Source organism: Moschus berezovskii, chromosome 10 (assembly GCF_049115385.1).
Source record: "Moschus berezovskii isolate FMDL1 chromosome 10, NW_MosBer_1.0, whole genome shotgun sequence".
In the NCBI taxonomy this organism is placed as follows: domain Eukaryota; kingdom Metazoa; phylum Chordata; class Mammalia; order Artiodactyla; family Moschidae; genus Moschus; species Moschus berezovskii.
This window is the reverse complement of record NC_142469.1, coordinates 80,608,931-80,626,598: the sequence shown is the minus strand read 5'-3', so window position 1 is coordinate 80,626,598 and position 17,668 is coordinate 80,608,931. Positions and strand designations below refer to the sequence as shown.

The window sequence follows — 17,668 nt, the reverse complement described above, 5'->3', positions numbered from 1 at the left end:
ATATTTTGCGGTAGCAAGAAGCATTACTGGTGAAGTATTGCCAGCCTCATTTGTTTCCATAAAGAGTGGAGTGGTTCATTTTATAGACTCAGTATACACATAAGAGTGACTATTTCCCTAGACCTTTTCACGTCCTGTTTTGGATCATATTTTATTTTCTTTTTGAGGCCAATTTTACAGATACATCTTAAAGTCACTTTTAAACACTTTACACATAATAATATGGAGAGAATAATACTTGGACTGGGCCCTTGGGGACCTTTCACATCAGTTGGGAACATGGGATTTACTGTGCTGTTCACTGTCAGGTATGCTGCAAAGAACTCTTCAGGAAATATAGATATAAAAATAATTGTTTAGATGAGCAGTTCTCAAAAGTGTGATTCAGGGACTGCTGGGAGTCCTCAGACCCTTTGAGGGGGTCTGTTGAAGTTAGTCTGTTTTCAGAATAAGATCATAATAATTCTAATGATTCTGTAATGATTTAATCTTTTTGACTTTCATTCTCTCACACTGGAGTTTTCCAGAGGCTAAATGATATCTGATATCATAAGAGGGTGAATGCAGAAGCAGTTTTGCTTTTATTAAGCAAATCCAGCTACCTGTTCTTAAGCCAGATATTGAAAAGTTTAGCAAAAATATAGAACAGTTCCATTTTATGAAATCTTTCATGAAAAGAAATTATGTTAACATTTAATGGACTTGCTCTGTTATTTTTTAAATGATTAACAAATTTTTTTAATTTCTCGGTTTTAATTTTTAATATGATAAATATCTGTAGATATAGCCACAATTGGAGATCTCCAAAAAATTTTTAAGATGGTAAAGCACCCTGAAATGAAAGCAGTTTGAGAATTTCTGAAACGCAAATGGTGATCTGGAGTGGTAGAAGAAGGCTTCATTCAACAGTTTGGTGGAGCCTGTGACAAACTTTAAAGAGTGGTCAAGTTAGGAGTGAGTGAAGAGGACAGGGAAGAGTATTTCATTTGGGGGCAATGTTATAAATAAATGGGAAAGCACCTGTTTTATTCCTCAGGCACCCAAAGCTTGGTAGGCGGGAAATCCGAGTTTGTGAAAGAGGTCAAGTGGTGGAGATAGAGTCGGCCCACATTCTGAAGTAGCTCAAATGGTGGACAGCCTAATATTTGATTGTGTGGGACTGAGGAAAAGTGGGAGGTTTCAGGTGAGAAGGAAGTGTGAAAACAGTTGTATTTTAGGGCAAATAGCAGTTTGTCCCAATGCTGGCAGTGGCATGTAGTGGACCTTGAAATAGGATCAGAGAGGAAGGTGGCTGTTGCCGTCACTGATGCGTGAGGTGAGAAGGGTCCAGCCTGGGGATGTTGGTGGCAAAAGTGAGAAATGAGACATGAACACGAAAGGAGGAAAGACCTAGTGTGACTGAGTGACTGACAAAGTAGTAAAGGAGAGTTGAGGATGTTGAGGCCCTTTGGTGCTGTTATTCAGTGTTCATCAGGCGCTTCTTCCGAATATAGCGTCTTACTCTGGGAATGCAGGTTAAATGATGGTGCCTTTAGTGTTTTGGCTTTAGTGATGAGGCACAGTTTTCCTTAACTACACCTCCTCCTCTAAGAGCAGCAGTAAGTGATTATGAAACCTGCTAACTTTTCCTTCAATTTTCGACCTCTTTTTATCCTTCTCTCCCTTTTCTAAATCATCTGGATGGAAAGATGATATCTGGTGCATTATTGACACCTAATAGATGTCTGTTGAATTTTTCACCTTTCTAGTAGCTGCTCATAATTCTGCCTCTTCATATTGCTGCTAAATTGTGATGCTACTTGTGAGAACCTGGTTCCCGTCTAGAAAGCAGGTCCTTGAGTCAGTAGTCTTTGAGCTGGGCTTAACCCTCTGAATAATACTTATTAGCTTTATATACTCACGGTTTGCTCTGATAAATGTGTGTGTGTGTGCTCAGCCACTCAATAGTGTTTGACTCTTTGCCATCCCCATGGAAAAAAATATACATTTTGAATAATAAGAAAGAAACAGAGGAACTGAGGCTCACCGAAGTTTGAAAGAGGTAGAATTAGGACAAATAAAAGCAAGTAGTATTTTCTACAATAGGTATTAATACACAAAAAGTTTTGGTTTCATCTGGTAGTAAGGAATAAAAACATAAAAATGATGAAGGAATTTTAATAAAAATAGTGAATGAAAAATCAATAGGAACTGATTGATTTACTCCAAAAATGCATTTTGGAAGGCTTTACAAATGATGGTTATTTAAGAGAAAAAAGAAAGAATGAATATTTATACATCCTGGACTTCAGCTTGGTCTGTATGTCTTCTGCAGACTCAGGACAAGTTTATGGTTCCACAAAAATCACTTGTTAGTTGCTTTCATGAAAGAAGGGTGTGACACACATTCCCTTTTGTGGCTCTATGAAAATAATCTGGTAATGACAGCTTTAGAGTATCAGATCTTGAAATTTTGTGTTCCTCTTTTAGGTGAATAGTGTTAGTTAGGCATGGGGTATAAATTCACTCAATTTTATGGACAATTAAAACTGATTGCTTTGAAAGTGGAGTAATTTACTATGGTTTTCCACCATTCTGCTTACTTGCTTTCTTCCTCCTCTGCCTCACAGTAAAGAGAGCTTTTAAAAAACCAGAAATGGCACCAACTACAATAATTGAAATTAACAACTAGCTTTCATATTTAATGTTTCTTCTTCATCTGTATTCATAAAATGTATGTTTTACAGGCCTGCCGTATCCCAAACAAGCACCTCTTCTCACTAAATGCAGGAGAGCGAGGATGCTTTTGTCTTGCTTTCTCCCACAATGGAAGAATATTAGCAGCAGCCTGTGCCAGCCGGGATGGATATCCAATTATTTGTGAGTGATCCTATCTGTTTAGTCTAATATTAGACTATGAGAGGATTTTTTTTGGTTGTTTTTTAAAATTCATTGAAATCTTAATTTGTCATCCATCCATAATACTGAGCTAAAATAGATTTCCTCAAGTAAAGTCACAATTATTTTTTAATAATTTACACTACACAGTATATGTCCAGGAATAAAAATGAGAATGATCAAATGAAGGATAATACATTTTTTTAAATATTCAAGAGGTACTCTTTGTGTATTTTCTATTTTAAGTATAGAAATTTTGTAGCATGTAGGATTAATCTGTTGAGGAATTTTAGTCCAATTTTAGTCCTTTGATAATAGTGAAAATTTGATTATGAAAGCCCTCAAATTTGTTATGTGCTAAGACAGTAAAAATTGGCTCAGGAATACCAATGAAGAATTTTAATTATAGTAAATCAGCAGAGAGACCAAAGACCTACTCTTAAAGTACCTTTAAAAAATGGAGAAACCACGTTGACAAGTTATTTCTGTAACATTAGAGATATTTTTTAGTGGGTATTCATGCTCTTCTAATCATAGAGGCATGAAATACTTTCCCTTCTTGTTTAATGGTGAAAACCAGCTCACCTCAGCAGGAAGTAGCCAGCTCTTCACAAATGACTGCCCCAAGCACTGACTTTGAGTTTTCCTCAGCTTCACAGTTTATTATTCCAGGGCTGATTGGCTCTTTTTTTCATCAAGGACTCATAACTGGCTTGATTATCAACTATTAAGTAAATATTCCTCCTCATGAAATAATGTTAGCTTTAGATGTGCAAAGTTATCATGTAGTTTGATTATGACTATGCTATTCTGCTTTTGTTAACATTCACTAAAAGCTATGCATTGGGGGAAGAAAAGATTCTAAAGAAGACATACCCCCAGAGTATTAATAGTGATTGTTTTTTTTCACTATGCACTGGGGAGTGAAAGAATTATTTTCATTCTGATGTGTATGTTTTTAACATTTCCGGGATAAATATGTGTTACTTAATGCTTTAAGAAAAACTTGAATTTAGATATACCTACTGCTTGAATCTAAAAAAAAATTTAAAAAAAGAAGAATCTTTGTCTTTGGTTTTTGATTATGATGTATCTGCCTGGAATTCATTCAGCTCCCAGGATGTACAGATTAATGTTTTTCACAAATTTGGGAAGTTTTTCATCTTTATTTCTTCAGATGTTCTTTCTGCCACTTTCTGTTTCTTCTCTTCTTCTGAGACTCCCGTCATTGCTGTGTTGGTGCCCTTGATGTTATGCAGCAGGTCTCTGCACCTTTATTCATTTTCCATCATTTTTTTCTGTCTGCCCCTCTGACTACATAATCTTAATTGAACTGTCTTCAAGTTTAGTGATTATTCTGACAGTTCATATCTGCACTTGAGCCCCTCTAGTGAATTGTTTATTTCAGTTATTGTACTTTTCAACTCTAGAATTTCTACTTGGTCTTTTTCTTTTATAACCTCTATCTATTAATTGGTAAGAAATAATTCTCACACCTTCGTTCTTTAGATGTGGTTTTCTTTAGTTCTTTGAACATACTTTTAAGAAAGGATTTAAAGTATTTAACTAGGTATCATAGACAGTTTCTGTTGACTTGTTTTTTATCCTGTTTGTGGCCGTGCTTTCCTGTTTTGTGTATATGTGTGTGTCTCCCTTGAAAACTGAATATTTTAAATATTACTATGTGGCAGCTCTGGAAATCAGATTCCTTACTTACCCACCTCCATCTGCCTACCTGGAATCTGTTGTTGTTGTTCAGTTCAGTTCAGTTCAGTCGCTCAGTCGTGTCTGACTCTTTGCGACCCCATAAATCACAGCACACCAGGCCTCCCTGTCCATCACCAACTCCCAGAGTTCATTCAAACTCATGTCCATTGAGTCGGTGATGCCATCCAGCCATTTCATTCTCTGTCGTCCCCGTCTCCTCCCGCCCCCAATCCTTCCCAGCATCAGACTGTTTTCCAGTGAGTCAACTCGTCGCATGAGGTGGCCAAAGTATTGCAGTTTCAGCTTTAGCATCAGTCCTACCAATGAATACCCAGGACTGATCTCCTTTAGAATGGACTGGTTGGATCTCCTTGCAGTCCAAGGGACTCTCAAGAGTCTTCTCCAGCACCACAGTTCAAAAGCATCAATTCTTCGGCGATCAGCTTTCTTCACCTGTATAGTTATTTTCCTAGTCTTTATTCCTGTGAGGTGCTACCCCTGGAGTTTTTGCCTTGCTAGCTTGGTGGTCAGCTGATGGTTAGAGAAGGATTTTTAAATATCCTTGAGTAAACAGGTCTCCCTGCCAGTGCCGAAGGGCACTGTATGTGTGTGTGTGTGTTGGGATAGGTTTCCAGTGCTAAAGTAGAGAGTTTACAACTTCGCCTTAGCCTTCACTTCCTGTTTGCACAGAGCTTCCCCAAGGCAGTCACAGTAAGATAAAAGGGCATTCAGGTCTGTCTTGTACAAGTATGTGCACAGCCTTTCATGCGTATGTGTTCTTCTCAATTCCCTGGAATATACTGGAACTTTTCAAAGTACCCTATGGACATCTCATTCCCAGTATTTCCTTTTAAGTTCTTTGGTCAGCCTCTTCTTAGCTCTACCTGGTATCACGGCCTCAAAGGGCCACACTACTGCTTATTTTATGCACCCCAGGGTTAGGACTCTTCACCCAGAGCATGCTCAGAACCAGATCAGATAAAACCAGGCCCTGAGAATGGAGCCTTGCAGGAAGCTGCCAAACTCTCTAACAGTTTTATCTTGGGGATGGGCTTTGGAGGTCTTTAGGCCTCTTCTGCCCCATCTCATAGACGCAAGGCTACTATTCTTTGTAGTTTCAAGGCTGTTGGTTTTCAAGGCTACTCTGGAGCTTGGGCGGAGAAGGCAATGGCAAGCCACTCCAGTACTATTGTCTAGAAAATCCCATGGATGGAGGAGCCTGGTAGGCTGCAGTCCGTGGGGTCGCTAAGGGTCGGACACGACTGAGCGACTTCACTTTCACTTTTCACTTTCACACACTGGAAAAGGAAATGGCAACCCACTCCAGTGTTCTTGCCTGGAGAATCCCAGGGACGGGGGAGTCTGGTGGGCTTCCATCTATGGGGTCACACAGAGTCGGACACGACTGAAGTGACTTAGCAGCAGCAGCAGCTGGAGCTTGGGAAAGGAGAATGGGAACAGGACAACTTAAAATACCACAGAGCTCACTGTTGTTGCCAATATTCATTTGTTTTTCTTTAGTAAAATGCTCCTCAGATTGTTATAAGCCTTTAATCCCCAAAAGTTTGAAAAAGTTATTTTGACAATTTTTGCCCGTGTTCTCGTTGCTTTTATGGGGGAGCAGATTTTCCAAGGTCTTTATTTTGCTATAGCAGAAGTTCTTCTGTACTTTTTAGTATTTTAAACAGCAGTTGGTTTTACCACTAGGTGGAAGTAGAGACTTGGAAACTGTTGTTCTGTATTGTTAGAAGTTTTACTGTATACATACCAATACCACAATGCCTTGTTTATCAGATTAGATCTCTATTAATTCCCCTATCATTTTTAGTACTAGAATTTTTCTCTCACAGTAGCAGAGTTTAAGTTTCTCATTGCTTCGAATAGTTAAATTTTGCTTGAAATTTGATTTTCAGAGAAAATAATACTTTATTTAAAAAGCCCAAATTACAGAATCTTTGAAGTGAATTGCAATTTAAGAGTTATCTGTTTAATAAGTTGATTATCAAAGATTGCTAGGATTGCTTTGAAAAGAGATCATAATAATTGTTAATTGTAGCATATTGTAAAATTTTAGGTATTTAAGTTCTTGTATCTAAAGCAATTGAAAACTTACTGTTGAGTAGATTTTGACCTTTTTTCGTACTGAAAATGTCTTTGGTGATAATATTCTTATAGGCAGTGCTTACCTTATGTACAAATTATTGTAAATTATGAATTTTTATATTATTCAGTTAAGAATCCTCTGTCTGGAAACTTACTAATTTTGGGAATATTTTCATTAGTATATGAAATTCCTTCTGGACGTTTCATGAGAGAATTGTGTGGCCACCTCAATATCATTTATGATCTTTGCTGGTCAAAAGATGATCGTTATATTCTTACTGCATCGTCTGACGGCACCGCCAGGTTAGTGTCCTTCAGAAGTGCTCACTGCTCTGAATGCCTCTTGTTGTTCAGTCCAACTCTTTGAAACTGCATGGATTGCAGCATTCTCTGTCGTTCAGTATCTCCTAGATACTCCTGGGTGCTCAAACTCAAGTCCATTGAGTCAGTGATGCTATCTAACCGTCTCATCCTCTGTGTATGCTGCATGCCCTCAAAGAGAGTAAATAGAATGTAAAGTGATATAACTGCTCTTATGCTTCAGTTATGTCTTTCTTATCAAGGGACTGTCATAAATATGCATCATACAGACTCACTGATTAAATAAGTTATGAAAACTTTTTCCTAAACACATGCTATTAAATAAATTTCATTTATATGATATCCAGTGTTTCTAATCCTCAGTCTTTAAATGGTCATTTTGTACAGTTTTGATTGATACTTTGAAGTTATTAAACAACTGAGATTTTTTTTTCCTGGAATACAAGCTGTTGATGGCAGGGATTCCATCTGTACTGTTTAGCTGGATCCAGAGACCGAGACATGGTGCTGCTCAATGCATAATGTAGAGTCAGTAAATGAATATGCATCTTGCCTTTTAAGAGTGTGATAGATTTTCAAATATTTGCATTTGTCAGAATGTCAGTCTTAAAATAATTTAACCCCTTCCAATTTAATAAGTAGCAGTGTTAGTCTCTCAGTCGTGTCTGACTCTTTGCGACCCTATGGACTGTAGCCCACCAGGTTCCTCTGTGCACGGGATACTCCAGGTAAGAATACTGGAGTGGGTCACCATGCCCTTCTCCAGGGGATCTACCCAACTCAGGAATCAAACCTGGTCTCGTGCAGTGTAGGTAGATTCTTTACTGTCTGAGCCACCGGAGAACTAGAAACCTACTATTAATCCCTCTTAACAATATCCTCAGTAACCCATCTGGTTTCTTGTTCTTTCAAGTGTAACCATTCTGTCTGACACCAAGCTATGCTAGAAAAAAAGGCACAACCTTGGTAATACCTTGACTATGAATTTGAGAGTCGTAAAATCCATAAATTCTCATCTCTGCTGGGCAGTACTTTTGCTTATCTTTATTTAGCTATTTTTTTCATATTCCTCTAGCAGCAGATCCAAGCAAATCTTACCGTGCTTCAAGTTCTTTGCACAATCTTAAGGTCTCTATACAGTCTTCCCACTTTCATTAAATGACTACCTTCAATATACAGTGTAATTTAACTGGACATGAAATTCCTGTATTTTTCTCTGGTTTACCACCTAATATCCATAAATTTGGGCTTCCCAGGTGGTAAAAAGTCCACCTGCCAATGCAAGAGACATAAGGGGTGTGGGTTCCATCCCTGGGTCGGGAAGATCCCCTGAGGAAGGGAATGGCAACCCACTTCAGTGTTCTTGCCCGGGAAATCCCATAGACAAAGGAGCCTGGCAGGCTACAGTCCATAGTGTCGTAAAGAGTTGGACATTTTTGAAGCGACTTAGCACGCACATTCATGAATTTATCCTTGTGTATCTCTATTCATCTCTCTTAACAAAGAGATAGGGGTCCCCAAGATCCTTTATTCAGTGTCTTCTGTGGTTTGGTGTGCGTATCCTGCTCTCTCTCATCTTTTTCAGCTTTGACTCTCACTTGTATGCTAATAACTTCGAGCTCCTTCTCTTTTTCAAATTCAGCTATTAACACACTTCTGCCTGGATTGCCCAGTGGTAGCACAAATCCAAATCTGAAATCACCAAATTTTGTTTTCCGTTTTTAGCCTTCATATAGTTTTTGTTATGTTTGTTTTTTTCTTTTTTTTAAATTTAAATATTAAAAAAAAATTTACAATGTTGTATTGGTTTCTACCATCCAAATCAGCCATAATTATACATCCATCCCCTCCTTTCTCAGCTTCCCTCCCCTCCCCCGTCCCATCCCTCCAGGTCATCACAGAGCAGCAGGCTGGGCTCCCTGTGCTGCGCAGCAACTTCTCACCAGCTGTCCATCTGACACCTGATAGTGTGTCTATGTTGATGCTACTTGTTCTACTCTCTCCCTCTCCACCGTGGCCACAAGTCCATTCTCTGCATCTCCAAATTTTTAGATGCGTCTCTTTATCGACCCTGCCTCCCAAGCTGGGAACTCAGAGTAGTGCTCACCTTTCTTTTTCGCGTCTGAGTAGTTCTGAAGCGTATCAGTTCTCCCTCCTACAAGGCTGACATTCTCTCACAGCCTTTGTCTTCACTGCTATTGCCTTAATTCAAGCCGTTGTTATCTTTTTGCTTCAACTGTTGCTGCTAAGCTTTGCCAGCGTTCACCCTTTAGCTCCTCCACCTCTGCTATGCTAAAATTCTTCCCAAAACCATCTTTCATAATGTCTTGACTTTAAAAAATCTTTGATCGCCACTGCCATTTGAAAAATGGTCTGGTTCCTTAGCCAGAACAGGCATGGCCCTCACTGACCTCCTGTTTTCTCACGTGCTTCCCATAGTACCCTCTGCCTCTCTCACACAAACTTCTGAAACGCCCTTACCATCTCATCTTCTTTGGCATCTCCCTGTTACCTTATCGACTCTTCTATGCTTCCTGCACTTCTCCTCCCCTTCCTGCCCAACTCATTCACCCAGCAAACATCTGAGCGCCTGTGGTAAGCCAGGGTGTGCTCATGTGAAGTGGCTCAGTCGTGTTCGACTCTTTGTGGCCCCATGGACTGTAGCCTTCCAGGCTCCTCTGCCCATGGAATTTTCCAGGCAAGAATACTGGAGTAGGTTGCCATTTCCTTCTCCAGGGGATCTTCCCAACCAGGAATCAAACTCAGGTCTCCTGCATTATAGGCAGACACTTTTACCATCTGAACCATTAGGGAAGTCTCCTGGTGGGCTCATAGTCATCGTTTAAGACCCAGCTCAGATTTTACCCTTTTTTTTTTTTTTTTTTAGATTTTACCATTTTTTGAAGTCAACTTGGATTTCCTCACAGAACATACGTTGTATAAAGTATACTTTTTCCTTTGTGTAGCTTTGGAGTTGATCCTAATTTAGTACTGTTTGCATCCTAAAAATACTACTGTGAAGGGTTAACTGAGTGAAAAGAGAATCATTGTGGCTAGAAATAAAAAGATAGTGGGATTTTGAAAGAGATAAGGAATGCCTACAGTGAATGAACTAAAGTCAAAAGGGAAAGAACCAGAGTTGCTAATGCTCCCAAGTGGCAAGAAGTTGGATTTTTGGCCAGGTTTTCTGTCTTCCCTTGAGGTCACCATCACCTCTTATTGTTAGCATCTTCTAAGTAACTATTTTCCACTGGTTAGCTCTCTGCTAAATGGGTGTAATCTAAATCTCTGTCTTTAGTTATCTTCAGTAAAATTTGAGGAAAAAAAAAGACCAGCAGCTCCCAATATAATCAGAAAACCTTGTCCATGTGTAATGGCTCCCAAATGTACCAATGTGTTCTCACTCCATCCTCTCTTCACACCCACTGTTTTAACTTTGGTATATTCTTTTCTTTCCAAATTCAAATAACTTTTTGTATGTTCATCTAGTTTTTACAGATTTGTGTATAAATGTTCTCTGCTATGATCAGTCTTGATTTTTTTTCACAAACCCAGTAATACATTTCTTTTGATCTTAGATTATACCATTGCTTGCATGACTAAAGTCATCACTGATACCAGTTCAGCATTTATATAAAAAGCTTCATTTTTATGTTAAAATATTGTGTCTATTAAAATTATATTGAGCTCTTTTTACAATATACTTGTCATTTATTCTTGTATAGCATTTCAGATGATGCTGCTAAGATTCATTAGCAGGCAACTGAAGTTTTACTTTCAGCATTCTCCTTAATATTCCCTCAAAATTAGTGATTTTTTTTCCCACTAAGTACTATATTTCGTGTTACATGAGTTCATTGAAATCACGATGGTAAAAATGTTTATGCAGTGGCACATGTGTTTTACTTTTACTTGAAAACATAGTCTTTCACTTCCTTCATTACTAGTTTGGATTCTTAGTAGTTGAAGATCATATCCTGTATTTTTAAGCAGCTGCTGAGAAAGCTTATAGAATGTTATTCTTGAATAGCAACTGTAATTTTTCTTCTATAGATAATTTTGAAAAAAACTTAATTTGCTTCATTTCTTAGATAGTAATAAAACGGATAAACTATAAATCCCCATATTAAAAAATAAATTCTTCTAATTCTGATAGCCTAAGTTTTTAAAAATTGGGTGCTTCACACTCATAAAGCACCTGTTTGTTCCTAGATTTTGCCTGTTTTTACACATTGACTTGCAGAGTATCTAACCTGATAGTTTAACTCTTAGGGTTTACTTTTGTCAAGACTATAGCAGTAGCAATATTATTTTCTTTTAAATCACCTACTATATAAAGGAAGAGATAATGAGTATTAAAAGTGAGTACTCAGTGTTAGATAACCTGTTTCCTATGAAATAGTGTAATTATTTTAATGTTATTTTGTTCAAGTACTTATATAGTAATTTGAAAGTGACTTCTAAGTCTTTGAGATCTTTATGTTAATTATGCTTTGAAATCACAAATAAAAAGTTAACGGAGTACCCTATCAAGTCCTAAACTGTAAGCACTTTGTAAAAGCAATATACACAACCTAAATGGGAAATCATTGAAATTTCTTCCTCTATTTTATTTTTTACTTATATTTTATTAAATACAATATTTTACCAACTATGCATTGTGTTTAATCAATGTCAGGAACGGGTTGGTTTAAAAAAAATACAGACATATACAAGTACAGTTTTTCATTTTGCAGTATAGATTGCAGTTAGTAGGTGAATTAACATAATGCTTGAAAATAACTGTAAGAAATAGCTTTGTCAAAATGTAAAGAAGTCTGGTCATCAAATAATGTGATCATATTATTTTTATTGTTATAAAATTTACCATTGGTTGTTGTCACTTGCTTACTGATAAAGTCCATTGCCTATATTGATTCTTAGAGAAATGTCTGCCTTTCAGAAGCAATATGTAAACATTTTTATCCTTTTCCAGGATATGGAAAAATGAAGTAAGCAATACAAATACTTTCAGAGTTTTACCTCATCCTTCTTTTGTTTACACGGCTAAATTCCACCCAGCTGTAAGAGAGCTAGTGGTGACAGGATGCTATGATTCTGTGATACGTATATGGAAAGTTGATATGAGAGAGGATCCTGCCATATTGATCCAACAGTTTGATACTCACAAGAGTTTCATCAACTCTCTCTGTTTTGATGTTGAAGGTATGTCTGAAATTATATTCACATTGAAGGCTAGTTACGTGAAGAATTTTTTTTAATTTTGTTTCACTAGGATAATTATTATTTCAGCTTGAGAGGGACTTTATATATTAGATAAAATTAAATATGTTTGTGCACATTTAGATTGTTTGTGCAGATCATATGATAGGCTTGGTCATAAGTTTGGCACTGCAGTAGTTGTTAGTTAATTTTAAAGTCAGTACATTTCTAAACATTTTGATTAGTTGTTCAACTAATCTTTGCTGAAACAACCAGTCCTGTTCCAAATTTCTGAATATATTTCATTGGATTGGTGATTGTTCCCTTAGTAGTTTTCTTAAAGGACCCTTTTCTATAAATGGTAAACTTGAGGAAGATAGGGGGAAAGATCCCAGAACAATGTTGAAAATATGTATTTTAAATGTGGCAGCAAGATTTTTTTAAGTACCAAAACATATGTTTATGGAAGGGAAATTTGCAATTATTTAAGCTTTAATCTTAGAATATGAGTATTATAAATGGTGTTTAAGGATATAAAATATAATTATTTTATCAGCTGAAAGACTAAAATTTGTTGTATCTGTTAAATAGTCACCTTTTCTATTATTTCAAACACTAGGTTTATATAGCTGTAATTAATTAGTATGGGATCATATCAAAATAATATTTCTGAAGTACTCAGTCCAACCATAAGGATGTTTATAAGTAGGAACCCCTTCAGTAAAGGTCAACCAAGGTTAGAAAGGCATCTGAAAACTCTGTCATAGAAGAAGTAGCTCAGATTATAAAAGGGAGATGAATAATTTCTTCAGGTATTTGGTTAAGGTGTGAAAAAAGTGAAGTCCTTCTGTGTTGCTCCAGTAGGTAGAAATAGAGCCAAAGCTACAGAAAACAGATTTTTCTTTGCTTAGAATTAGAAAGAACATTCTCACATGCAGAGCATTTCATCAGTTGAATAAGCTAAAGTGAAAGTGAAATCGCTCAATCAAGTCCGACTCTTTGTGACCACATGGATTGTAGCCTACCAGGCTTCTCCATCCACGGGATTTTCCAGTCAAGAGTACTGGAGTGAGTTGCCATTTCCTTCTCCATGCATAAGCTAAATGTTAATACTTTTGTGTAAAATATTGCATTCACTGTTGCTGAACAGCTATCTGTTCATGTGGTTTCTAAAATATTCCTAATTGTTTATGAAGTTGAATCTGATGGCCTTTGAAGTCCCATTTAACTGTAGGATGGTTTGACTTTCAGAATTGATGTTAAACTGGAACACCTGTTACTTATTTTTATTCATTCCGTTATCATTTACTGAGTTCCTACCAGGTCTCAGGTATTATTCTAACAGTATATATTAGAGCATAGGTGTTTCTCCAGGAATATGAATTGGGTTATATAAATAAAACTGGGTTTAATAAAAGTGAGCAGTACAGATCATAGTGGAAAATTCAAATAATTTGTTTTGCTTTGGAATGTGAGCCATGTACACATGAACTGTGATGCTCATTTCATTTTGTTTTCAAATTCAGGTAGGTGACAAAAGAGAATAAATCACAAGTAACTCAAAACGGTGAAGAAAATTGGGATCTGATTGTTTGCCTTTTGGGCTTTTTTTAAACTACAGTACCTTTTAATAGCACTTCAATTTTTTGTTTTATTGGGATGTGTTTGCCCAGTTTCATAATAGTTGAAACAAATTCTGTGTAACATTTTTACCTGGTAATTTTATTTTTTTAAATAGGTCACCACATGTATTCAGGAGACTGCACAGGGGTGATTGTTGTTTGGAATACGTATGTCAAAGTCAATGATATACAACACTCAGTGCGTCACTGGAGCATAAATAAGGTAGAGTTTCACTTCATACTTGGGGATTTATTTGAAAAAATTGGGGAAAATCACATGACTTAAAAGATGCAGGACATTCTGTTCACTCCTTTCAAAGGAATTAAGTTTTTCTCACTCCCTCAAAAGACAGTTACCATATTTTCCTGATAGCTAATTGATAACATAGTGACTTAGTGAAAATTTTCTTCATTTTGGTTGGGCTTTCCTTTCACATTTTTGAGACTTAAGTTGCACTCAGGTATTCAGGGATCCATTGGTAAAATTTATGCAAAATGAGGTATATGTTATGTTATCATCTATACATAGCAACTTATACTTTCTGCTATTCATATTCTTTTTTTCCTTTGTCCGATAGCATCACTAGAAACACCATGCTCAAGGTTTTTTTAACAGAGCCATCACTCAAAATTATGTGATCAAGATTATGTATTAATAAATATGAGGAGGTCTGTCATTTAATCACAGTAATTGTTTCATTTGAAATATACTAAATTGGCCAAAACAAATGAATAATCTCATTTTTTAAGTAGATGTTTTTAAGATAAATTGTATACCAAGCAACTTTGTTGGTGTATATTTAGTATGTTTTAGTTAAAAATACAAAACAAGTCATTAAACTTGAGTTTTATATATATATAATGTGTCATATATATAAATACGCTATACCTGTGTTCTTTGGTTTTCTTGTTCTTCATAATAGATTGTAGCAGTTGTCCCTGTTTGAAAAAAGACATGTGAAAAAGAATTTCCATCAACTTTAGTTAAATCTGTTGAGTCTGTCAGATGAATTTTAAAACCAGTCTTTTCTATTTTTAGTCATTCTTATCTAGTCTGTCAGATTAATGATGACGACTTGGGATTCATGTCGTAGCAATTTCATACACTTTGCAAAGAACTTTCTAATGACATATATTGATAAGTGATTGACAAGGCTCCAATGGCAACATTTCTAGTCATTTGATTCTGCAATGCAGAGTCTATTATTTATATTAAAAATCATGTGTTTTCTTTCCCTCTGTGTAGTAACCAAAAGGCAAATATACCTTGGAAATCTGCCACATGGTGGTTAGTTGAGACAGTCAAATATAAAAAGTGAAGAAATGAGGGATGGGATGTCCTTTTAATAGTTTATGCCTGGGACAGATGGAGATTGCGATTTCTTACTTGGTTCTCTTCCACCAGTGAAGTGGGGGATGCTGGCTTATGCTCATTTGTCCCTTAAGATGAACCATCCATGTGCTGTTTCACATACTCCTTGTATAGAGCATGGTCTTTAACACCAGACCTTGAGCATGAATATGATAAAAATATGAAGGAAATCATTAACAGATGCTACGAACACTAAATCTGCCAACTCTTTTCTCAAATTTATTCCTGACACTTGTTTTGCAGCCGTGTTTTTGATTTTGCACATTTGCATCTGTGTAAGTGTTGCTCCAGTTGCTCAGACCTTCAGCAGTGCATCTTCACCTCCAAATCATTGTAGTTGGGCTCAGTAAAATCCCCATCTGTGGTATCAATGTTTGACTTTATTCTGGAACTTGTAAAAAAGTAGTTGACAGCAAGTTTCAGCACCAAACAGCAGAACCAGGGATTCTACTGCTGATATTAGGATTATAGCAGTTTGTACCCCACCTCTATTGGTGCCAACCCACCTCTGAAGAGGAGACCCTCTAGAAGAAGTGAGCAAAATAATAAGGGGACTTTCAGGGAGAAGAATGTTATTCAGAATTCTGACTGCAGGGTAAAGCAGACCTTCTCTTGACTCTTCAGACTTCAAACAATTGTATTTGCAATTGTTTTCTTTCTCCTGATAATCCAAACAAGAAGGATTTTTGAAATTGTCCTTATTTATATATGGCCTGTTCAGGCAGATTCTCCTTTAGTGTTTGTGTCTTTATTGACATCAGTAGTCAGGTCTACTTATAGACTTCTGTAACCAGAAGATTTAGCTGCTTTAAGTATCCAGAAAAATCTAAAATTATGATCTAAACAAATTGTTTCATAATAAGATGCTGATAACTTATCTTTTCGGAGAAGGCAATGGCAAGCCACTCCAGTACTATTGCCTAGAAAATCCCATGGATGGAGGAGCCTGGTGGGCTGCAGTCCCTGGGGTCACTAAGGGTTGGACATGACTGAGTGACTTCAGTTTCTCTTTTCACTTTCACACATTGGAGAAGGAAATGGCAACCCACTCCAGTGTTCTTGCCTGGAGAATCCCAGGGACGGGGGAGCCTGGTGGGCTTCCGTCTATGGGGTCACACAGAGTCGGACACGACTGAAGTGACTTAGCAGCAGCAGCAGCAGCAGCCGCAACTTATCTTTTTCAGGACAAGTGGAGGTAAATGTATGAAGAAATAATCTGAAACTGAAGTAGAACTTGAGAGCTAATTCTCTACTTAATTTTGAACTTAGAAATTGAGGTTTCTTATATGATGATAAACAGACAATGTAGTAACAAAAGATGTGTTTGCAGAAAGTGCTTATCTGGGAATATACTACAAAAACACGAATTAAATATAGTGTTACTTATCAGCCCCAAATTACATTTTATCAGCTTTATTTTCTTCCTTAACTTGAACTTACTTGGAATAATTTTGCTAACAATTTTAAAACATCTTGTATTGTGCAATTAAAAATGACCTCTTAAAATTAAATTTGTAAACCTAAAAGGACTTAACTTTAGACAAATTTTATAGTTGTAATATTACATAATCTTTTTAAACTCATTTTAGGAAATTAAAGAGAGTGAGTTTAAGGGAATCCCGATAAGTTACTTGGAGGTTCATCCCAATGGAAAACGTTTATTAATTCATACCAAAGACAGTACTTTGAGAATTATGGATCTCCGAATGTAAGTATATTTCAGTATTTGCAGGTTAAACACACATAGAATAAGTAATGATTTAATTTATATTTATATTTATACAATGCAGCTGTGGTTCTCAACTAAAGAATTTTGTCCCTCAGAGGACCTCTGGCAGAGTCTAGAGACACTTAAATGTTTATTCCAGTATCTAGTGGATTGTTACTCAGTTACTCAGTGGTGTCTGACTCTTTGTGACCCCAGGGACTGTAGCCTGCCAGGCTTCTCTGTCCATGGAATTATACCAGCAGGACTGCTGGAGTGGGTTGTCATTTCCTCCTCCAGAGGATCTTCCCTACCCAAGAATTGAATCCGTGTCTCCTGTGGCTCCTGCATTGGCAGGTGGATTCTTTATCACTGAGCCACCTGGGAATTGGATAGAGACCAGTGGATAGAGACCAGAGATAATGAGCATCCTGCAGCATATGAGACAGGCCCCTACAACAATTATCTAACCGCAAATGTGAATAGTTTTGAAGCTGAGATGTAGTCAACTGCTTTTTATTTTCACAATAAAAAGGAGAAGCTTCTGCCATGGACTCTTTTATCTCAGTGATGTTGGTTTAGCATAGTACTATGATCTCATATCACGCCTGAATGAGAGGGCTTCTGACTAGCATGACACTGGCATGGATGCTGTGGGAGAATGATAAGCAGAATTGGTTCATCAGGAGTTTAGAATGTAGTTGTACTGCCTCCAAAATAACTTGCAAAACACTTAATTAGGCTACAGTGTGACATCTT

At 36.9% G+C, this 17,668-nt stretch overlaps 1 protein-coding gene across 11 annotated transcripts in view; it reads left to right on the top strand.

Annotated features, from left to right (window-relative positions):
- AHI1 (Abelson helper integration site 1) overlaps positions 1-17,668 on the top strand; it is a 228,815-nt gene that overhangs the window by 48,245 nt on the left and 162,902 nt on the right. For all 11 annotated transcript variants that reach the window (XR_016038442.1, XR_016038443.1, XR_016038441.1 and 8 more), the window contains exons 12-16: positions 2,727-2,859; positions 6,867-6,990; positions 11,984-12,213; positions 13,949-14,055; positions 16,794-16,912. Coding sequence is in view for 7 of the 11 variants with exons in the window: in XM_088840772.1 (XP_088696898.1) it covers positions 2,727-2,859; positions 6,867-6,990; positions 11,984-12,213; positions 13,949-14,055; positions 16,794-16,912 (713 nt within the window). In the remaining 4 variants the exon portion in view is untranslated. The remainder of the gene's footprint in view (positions 1-2,726; positions 2,860-6,866; positions 6,991-11,983; positions 12,214-13,948; positions 14,056-16,793; positions 16,913-17,668) is intronic.